Consider the following 8,093-nt stretch of genomic DNA (forward strand, 5'->3'; position numbering starts at 1 on the left):
CTAGAGCAGTTTACTTTTGCTATGTTCGGCCCCCCGATACGAAACATGGCGCACGGGAAGTCTTGAGGCGGAGGATGAAACGTCGGCATAAGTCAGAATGCCGGCCTCGAAGAAGAAAGCGTGTATCGAAGTACCGAGTGGGGAACAATCACACGGGAACTCTTTTTTTCTCGTGATACATGTTGAAGTGTGAACCTCGCACATGCCTCGGCAATCCGTTCATCACACCAGGCAAAACCTAACGCCAAACGGGGTCACCCTGCTTGACTCGGGAGAACATGACACAGTTCCCTTTCATCTCTCTCTGGACATTAGGCCCGACTACGCATTGGGATTCCACAACGACTACAAGGTCCAATTCTGTCGATGCTTTTGATGAACCTTATGCATCAATCACGCCTTTGATTCGCTCCAAGATGCAGACTCATTATACCTTCGGAGCCCAGATGTGCAGGCGAAGGGAAAGGGCAACAAACTGCAGTCGAGATCATTCCTTTGTATCCCCCATCATGGTTGGCTTCAGGTTAGCATCTATATGCACGCTGAAGACTTCCTGCACGTACGGGTTACTGTTCCGCATTGCAAGGAGGAAATATAATAATCGGTACTTCGGACCGCGTCGACTTCGCAAACAGATATCACGATGAGTGCCTTGACCTACGTAGATGCAATGAATCGTCTCACCGATTTGACGCTGCTAGGTAATCCATGATGCCGAAGTCCTTCAGGGTGTAAATCGTGCGCACTTCGGCGCCATTCTCGGAGCATACCTTCTTTGCCGACCCCGGAGGCGCCTCCACCCGGCACTTTCAAGAGTGAAGGCCAGTTGCTCCCGACAGTCCTAATTAGGTTACTTCTATTCGCAATCATTGCACCGAGGGCACGAGTCCAAGCTCACTCGGGCTCAAGCTACACCGCCACCGCGACCAATGTCATCGATTGGAGGCAAAGGGAGCTGACATCATTTCTAACTGATCGAGTTCTGTTCATTAGAACGATATATATATCTCGGTGTGAAGCCTCGCCTCTGAAGATAAATGGGGAGTGCAGAGCTGATGATGCAAGAAACTCGTGAGAGCGCAGCAGGAAAGGGATCTAGAAACTGAGTCGAGATGAGCAGAAGTGAAAAGAGCGGTAGTACAGGCAGTGAAGAGGCGCGTTTGCAGTTTTTCCTTTCACTGACTGTATCCTAACTCTGCTTCTTTCTCGTTGCACTTTATCGCGTTTGTTTCACTCCGCTTATGTGGCTTCAAAATTTCTTTTCGCTGAATTCTTCCTTCCTTCCTTCCTCCCCCATCCCACATTTTCCTTCAATTACGTCTACTCTCGCTGCAAACGAACCCGCATGGCAAACCGAGCAGGAAAGAGGCCACAAGCACCCAAATCATGGAAAGACCAGTTAGAGGGTAAGAGTCAAGCACAACTTTTCATTCTTGCCGACCCTGACCGACCTAGATCTCATTCAGAACGCCGTTCTCCGCGCAGAAGCGCTCAAAATAGCCTATCCGAAGTCATTCGCCTCTTTCCAAGATGCCGAAAGGTACGTCAAGGACTCTTGCGAAGAGCGGTGGTTTCGTTACGGGCTCGAGGCTGCCACTGCCAAATCGGTTCGGATGGACGTGGAGGGAAAAGTGCACAGGAGGGTTGTGAATCGGGCGTATGACGCGGAGCAATTCACCATCGACGCGAATCCCAAGGCCGACGCGTGGTCGACTTCAGGTTTGGCTTTTCCCCCCTTCCCCCCTGACGGATTCGGAATGTTGACTGTTTTCTAGATAAATACTCGGCGAACGTGGAGCCCGTCCTAGCGCTCTTAAAGCAGTGGCCGGAAACCTTTCCATCGCTGAAGAAGGCTGCGGCTTACGTCAGGGGAGTCTGCGAGGGGCGCAGGTTCAAGTTCTACATCCCCGCTGCGACGGAGAAAGATAGGAAGAGGGGTTTATCGCCAGGTGGTTGAACAGGCCTTCGAGGCTGGCGCGTTTCGACTTGATAAGCGATCCCCTGAAGAAGACAAACTGGAGCCGCGGATCGAAGTCTCTCCTCCATCACGACCGTCTCGCTCTAGAAGCAGGCCAGGAGTTCCGACGCACGGCAAGGTGGACATGGACTCGGTTGACAGGACCGCTCAGTACTTGGAAGCTCGTTTCGCGCTGGCGGAGAGCATGCTAGCTGTGGCCTTTCCGAAACACTGGCAGCCCGAGAGTGAGATGCACATCCAGGAGGAGGACCATGTTGAGGAGGAGCTCGACATCGAAGACGAGGCCCAAATCCAGGATAAAGAGTTTCAGGAACTAGCGGGCACAACTCGACGCGGGAGCTTTACTTGGGGGGTCTAGAGGGCCGTTGCTATACGTATAATGGGATATTTCGATTTGTGATTGGGAGTTGAAGAGCGCCGGGAGGATAGATGTGTAGCCGAACCTGATTGCAAGCCCAGGCCGTGAAATACAATGCTTAGGGAGCTGAAGGGCTCTAGGATGATGAATACGTTGGCTAATCTAATTGAAAGCTTATGGCATGAAATACCTTAACTATACAATCTTTATGGGTCTAAAGGGCTCCAGGATAATAGATGTGTAGGTAAATCTGGTTAAAAGCTTATGCCGCAAAATACGTCAATTATATGATGCTTAGGGAGCTGGAGGTCTTCAGGATGATGAATGCGTTGTGAAATCTGGTCGCAAGCTCAGGCCGTAAAATACATCGACAATCAAAAGTATAGGGAGCTGAAGGGTTCCAGGACGGTGAATGCGTAGTTAAATCCGATCGAAAGCTTATAGCGCAAAATACATCAACTGTACAATGTTTAGGGAGCTGAAGGGCACCAGGACGATGCATACGTAGTTATTCCCAATTAAAAACTTATAGAGGAAAGTACATCGACTGAACATTGCTTAGGGAGCTGAAGGGTTCCAGAATGCCGGATGCATAGTCAAATCCGGTCGCAAGCAAAAACGAACCGAATGCCCAACTTAGCCCGTCCAACTCCACTCACTCTCCCTTCTTCCCCTCCTTCAACTTCCTCCTCTCCGCCGCAACCCGCTCCTCCACCTCCTTCCTCAACTCCTTGTAAAACCCAAACTTAAACAGCACCTGCAAGGTAGCACACATTAGCACATGTCTCATCTCAAAGCAAGAAGCGAAGCGGGCCAGCACAACACTCCAGCGCGCCTCAAGTCTCCACCGCAGCCCTCCAGGCCTCGCTCTCCGCACTCGGAAGCCAAGATACACTAAACACCACGATATACGTACCTCATACCACACAAACATCGGCGCCAGAAACAGCGCCTGCACCAGATTATCCAGCAGCGCCGGCTTCCGCCCCTCGAACTTCCCATGCCCGATGAACTGCAGGATCCAGCACACCACGTGCACGCCCACCGCAACCGTGTTCGCCTTGCGCCGGTTGTACGTCGCCGTGAGGTAGTTGGCCAGCGCGCCGGCCGCCATGACGAGCGGCGCGAGCGCGGCGCCCGCGACGTTCGGGCTCAGCAGCAGGTACAGCGTCGAGTAGGTGGTTGCGGCGAGCGTGCCCAGGTTGAGCGGGAGGTGGAGCTTCGTGAGGAGGGGCGGCGTGCGGAGGGAGGGGGTGTTGGTCGCCTGGGGAGGGTGGGTTAGTGGTGGGGTTGAGTGGGGAGGGGGGGGGGCTTACGAAGAGGAAGCCGGTGGCTAGGAGGATGGGGACGCAGGTTATGTGGATTTTGACATTGGTCTTGGGGGTTTTAGTAGGGAGGAGTGTGTTAGAGGCAGGGCGGGGGGGAGTACAGGGTCGGCGTGGTATGCGCCGTACTGGGCGGAGAGTTAGCAAGTTCGAGGGATTTGGGTAATAGCAGGCACCTACGAAGACGAGCTGTTTCTTCAAGTCGAAAAGCGGCATCTTTGCGTCGTTGGTGGAGCCCTAGAAACAATGCTAGATCGCGTATCGTATCGATAAGACCAATAGTCGACGGACAGCTGCGAATAAGACGATCACACCACTCCAAGCAAGCAAAAAGCAGACAAAGGCCTTACAAAAAGCCAACAAGAGTCGCTCAAGTGCGCAGACAAGCAGCAGCAGGAGGAGCCGGTTTATATCGCATGACCCCGACCGTCGTCCGCAATTCAGATGCTGGAGCCCACCAATGGATCGGCGGGCGCGGGCTGCCGAGGCTTTTGTCGGATTAGGCATCGCGGCCGATTCGACCGTTCTTTTTTTCCCCACATCGCAGGGCTGGGGTCGAGTGTGGGTTAGCTGGGATTTGCTTAAGTCGACTTCTTATTGTGAGGTTTTGAGAAGCGAACGATCGAGGTATAATCGTCTGAAGTGCGATCGAGCGCAATTGGAAGAGATGGAATACCCTGGTGAGCGAGAAATGTAATGGAGAGGGAGACGGTATTTGAGAGGCGGAAGGTGAATGCAGGGAACGAGAGGTGGTGAAGAGAGAGGATCACATTCACGCTGGCGGTCGGCCGAACGTCCCTCGGGAGTCCTCAGGAGCAACGATTGGACACCGTCTGTCTGGTAGGGGACATCCACGCGGAAGTCGAGTGCGAAGCCTGCCTCATGGGAAGATACCACAGGATCCGGACGATTCGCACATCATACGATAATCACACGCGCCGCACGACATGACCAGGTCAAAACATTAGCGATTGACTACCGTAGACTATACGGATATCGAGCGGCAAACACCGTCCAGACAATCCATCATACACCGTGTCTATCAATCTCGAGCACGGGAGTATTTCCCCCGGCGTAAAGAACCCCATTCCGGGAACAATATTCGCGGCGATCTCAAGGCAACCTGAACCATCCCCGATGCAGCTACACCAGCCGAGCACTTAGGCCTTCGTATCGCTCAGGGCCGTCTTCGAGTGGGCAACAACCTCCTCGTCGAACTTGTACAGCTGAGGCTTCTTGAGTCCCTTGCGGCGGAGGACGTACGTCTTGAACCACCACGGCAGATTCTGCTTCACCTGGTAGTTCATGTGGGTCCTAGTTGGGACGGCGAAGATGTAGTCGAGCTCCTCGAGCGTGCGCTGCTTCGTCTCCGGCATCCAGAGGAAGCTGTGCAAAAGCGTTAGCATTCGGACCTATACCCACTACGGCGGCTTTCAACTTACATCATGACGAGGGCCACCACATTCAACCCGGCGTAGAAGCCGAACACGCCCTGAGGCCTCATGACCTTCAGCATGCGAGGGAGCGTGAGCGACAGAACCGCCGCCCAGAAGTTGTTTGTCGCGACGGCCCAACTCATTCCCACCTCACGATGGGAGAGGGGGAAGACCTCGGCGGAGTACGTGAACGGAACTGGTCCCTCTCCGGGGCTGTAAAAGGCTCCGAACAGATACACGAACAGCGCGATAAGGCCCATGTGTGCAGGGCTCTCCTTGGGGATGTAGTAACACATTCCAGCCGTCAGGAGCGTCCAGAACATGTTGGGGAAGGTGAAAAGCAGCAAACCGCGGCGCCCGAAGGTGTCGATGGTCCACACAGCGGGCCAAGCAAACACGAAGTTGACCAGGCCGAAACCGAAGGAAGCAATGAGAGCAGTCTTGTCGTTAGCACCACCTTCCCGGAAGATGGTACTCGAGTAGAAGGCAATGATATTGACTACTCCTGTTAGTGCACGCAATAGGACGAGAAAGAGTGCACTTACTGCCACACATCTGCTGTCCGATCATCACAATACCAGAAGCTTGAGTGGCACGACGGACACGAGGGATAGTAAAGAGCTCGATGAAGCGCGTGAAGAAGTTACTCTCCGGCTTCAACCCAGCCTCCCTGACAAGGACCTCTTCCTGTGCGAGAAGCGCGTGCGTATAGTAGAGATCGCGGGCGGCTTGAAGGGGAGTGTTTCGCAGTCGAAGGAAGGATCGATATGCTTTGGCGTACTTGCGCTTCTTCATCAGCCACCTCGGAGACTCTGGAACGAACCAAATTCCGAGGACGAGGGGCACAGCAGGGATGAAAGCGGAGCCCAACTGCAACCGCCAGGAGATTCGGCCGGTGTTCTGTGGGGGTTACGGTCAGCACTCCAAAGTAGAGAAGAGAGGCCCAACAGGACTTACCATGACAACGAGATTAGCCACGGTACCGAGGAAAATACCAAAGGCAGTCCAGATCTGCCAAGACATAACCAGCCTTATTTGTCAGTTTCTTTCCATCCCAACGATCCAAGAAGAGCTTACCCTCCGCGCACGTTTGCGGGTACATTCTCGGCAGAGAAGACCGGCACCGTGACTTCCTTGAGACCCATGCCAATGCCGAGAAGGACCCGACACGCCACGAGCTGTCCCCAATGCTGGGTGAGGCCCGATCCAATGGGCGCGAGCACGGAGAAGATGGCAGCGATGAAGATGGTGCCCCGTCGGCCAATCAGGTCATTGATGGGGTCGGAGATCCATGCGCAGAAAAGCGCGATGGCGATGTACGGGGAAGAGTTGACGAAACCGACAATCCAGCTGTTCTTCTCGCAGGTCGAAGCGTTTGCAGGAATATCACAGAACTCGCCGCTGTCAGGGATGCCGAACTGCTGTGCGAAGGTGAGATTGGCGCCGTTCGACCCCGTCTGGTCCCAGCCCTGGATAGCTGCAGCAATGGAGTTGAGGACGATGGTGATGTACAAAAGCCTGGGCAGCTTCCAGCGGTGCGTCACCTCCTCGCGAAGCGCGGTGCGGTCGCCCTCGTCCAACTCGTCGATTTCGTCGAAGAGATGGGGAGATTGAGCGGCGAGTGCGCCCTTGACGAGCAGTGGCTGGATGTCCTCCAATTGATGCTCTTTGGCGAAGCTCTCGACATCGGCAAGTAGCTGTTCCTTCGGGATACCGATGAGAGGGTTGCGGACCCTGCGTTTTGTCAGCGATGAGCTGGTGGGAGTAGTGCGGACGACTTACTCGCCCTCGGTGTTTTTGGTCAACTCGGCGACGCTCTGTCGACGCTTCTCTTCATTGTCGAATATGGAACCACGGCGCTCCTCAGCAGGCCTGGAAGTGGAGTGTTAGCAAGCTGGAGTGCAAAGTGAAGGCAAGAACGGCTGGTCCACTTACTCGATGGTTGTCGCGTCCTTGGAGTCGGACATGGTGGCAGTTGGGGCAATCGCAGTGTTGTGGAGACGGCAAGCTCTTGGACCGGGGGCAGCTTGCTTTTATAAGCTCTGCGCAGCTGGGGCTGGACGTCTCCAGTGAGCTGGATAGGCGTTAATTATGGTGCATGGGTCCGGGTTACACTGGTGGCGGTGGGTGACACAAGAGCGGGAATTGGGGATTCCCTTTGGTGCTCTCATCCCTCCCTCGGCTGGGAATTTATGTATGCAGGGCTGCAAATCACTCGACCGGGCAACGGGCCAAGGAGTGAAATGCTTCGGCATGGTGTTTCTCAGATCGACCTTCGTCAGCGGCTCGCCTTCACCTTCAGACTGTGCTTTCATTCGCGGAGACTCGCTGCTGGCTGGCGGCCGTGGCTGTTTAGGCGCTCTAGGATATGCCCATGACCCTGGCCTTTCACCTCTGCCGCGACCTGCCCCGCTCGGACCTCTTGGTATCCCTCGTTCAGGTCTTGGCGTTGCGAACTTGCTGGCGGAATAAGGAGGATCGGCGGTTTGCATTCACGTTACATACAGGGAAAAGATCTTCAACTCAGCAAGCCGACCCTGCGCAGATCGCGAAAGCCCCCAGATTCACCGACCACAAGCAACAGCTCTTTCCCGATTAGCTGACAGCATAAACACAGGCCTGCATTGCCGGCCTCACGTAAGGCGTTCCCCGTGCTATTTTTCGAGTCGTCGAAGGGGCTGCTGCACGGCCTGCGGAGCGAGAACGAGTATCACCAGGGCTGCGGTTGAAAGAAAGATACCCGCTAGCAAACAAGTCCGGTAAAGCTGGCGCCAAGCACAAACAAAACGCCATCACAGCCGTATCCAAACGACGACATGCATCACGGCCACTTCCCCCGCTCCGCCAGCGGGGACCCCGGATCGCACTCGATCCTTCGCTGCACGCACGGCGAACTGCATCCTAAACCGGCTACGGCGTGAGGAAATCCGATCTCAGCTCCATGCCATGGTAGCAGCGAGCGAAGGCGCAAAATTTTCTTCCAGTGCTTCGATGCC

General features: G+C 54.8%; 3 protein-coding genes across 3 annotated transcripts; 1 reads left to right on the plus strand and 2 right to left on the minus strand.

The window, feature by feature from the left end:
* Positions 1–1,345: 1,345 nt before the first annotated feature.
* BU26DRAFT_607309 (uncharacterized protein) lies at positions 1,346–2,336 on the plus strand (the record flags this gene model as incomplete). The annotated part of the gene is made up of 4 exons (XM_033835740.1): positions 1,346–1,406; positions 1,456–1,719; positions 1,776–1,949; positions 2,008–2,336. 4 exons carry the CDS (start codon positions 1,346–1,348, stop codon positions 2,334–2,336), a joined length of 828 nt encoding a protein of 275 aa, XP_033681032.1.
* A 484-nt stretch (positions 2,337–2,820) lies between these two features.
* BU26DRAFT_521548 (DUF962-domain-containing protein) lies at positions 2,821–4,089 on the minus strand. Its single transcript, XM_033829559.1, has 5 exons — positions 3,842–4,089; positions 3,766–3,789; positions 3,653–3,712; positions 3,253–3,600; positions 2,821–3,093 (listed from the first exon to the last, which is right to left on the minus strand). The coding sequence occupies exons 1-5, from the start codon at positions 3,875–3,877 to the stop codon at positions 2,992–2,994; spliced, it is 570 nt and encodes a 189-aa protein (XP_033681033.1). The 5' UTR covers positions 3,878–4,089; the 3' UTR covers positions 2,821–2,991.
* Positions 4,090–4,617: 528 nt separating this feature from the next.
* BU26DRAFT_521550 (MFS transporter) lies at positions 4,618–7,095 on the minus strand. Its single transcript, XM_033829560.1, has 7 exons — positions 7,033–7,095; positions 6,880–6,969; positions 6,175–6,831; positions 6,055–6,127; positions 5,643–5,997; positions 5,104–5,596; positions 4,618–5,047 (listed from the first exon to the last, which is right to left on the minus strand). The coding sequence occupies exons 1-7, from the start codon at positions 7,062–7,064 to the stop codon at positions 4,822–4,824; spliced, it is 1,926 nt and encodes a 641-aa protein (XP_033681034.1). The 5' UTR covers positions 7,065–7,095; the 3' UTR covers positions 4,618–4,821.
* Positions 7,096–8,093: the final 998 nt, after the last annotated feature.

The sequence above is a fragment of the Trematosphaeria pertusa genome, assembly GCF_010094035.1.
Source record: "Trematosphaeria pertusa strain CBS 122368 unplaced genomic scaffold BU26scaffold_11, whole genome shotgun sequence".
In the NCBI taxonomy this organism is placed as follows: Eukaryota; Fungi; Ascomycota; class Dothideomycetes; order Pleosporales; family Trematosphaeriaceae; genus Trematosphaeria; species Trematosphaeria pertusa.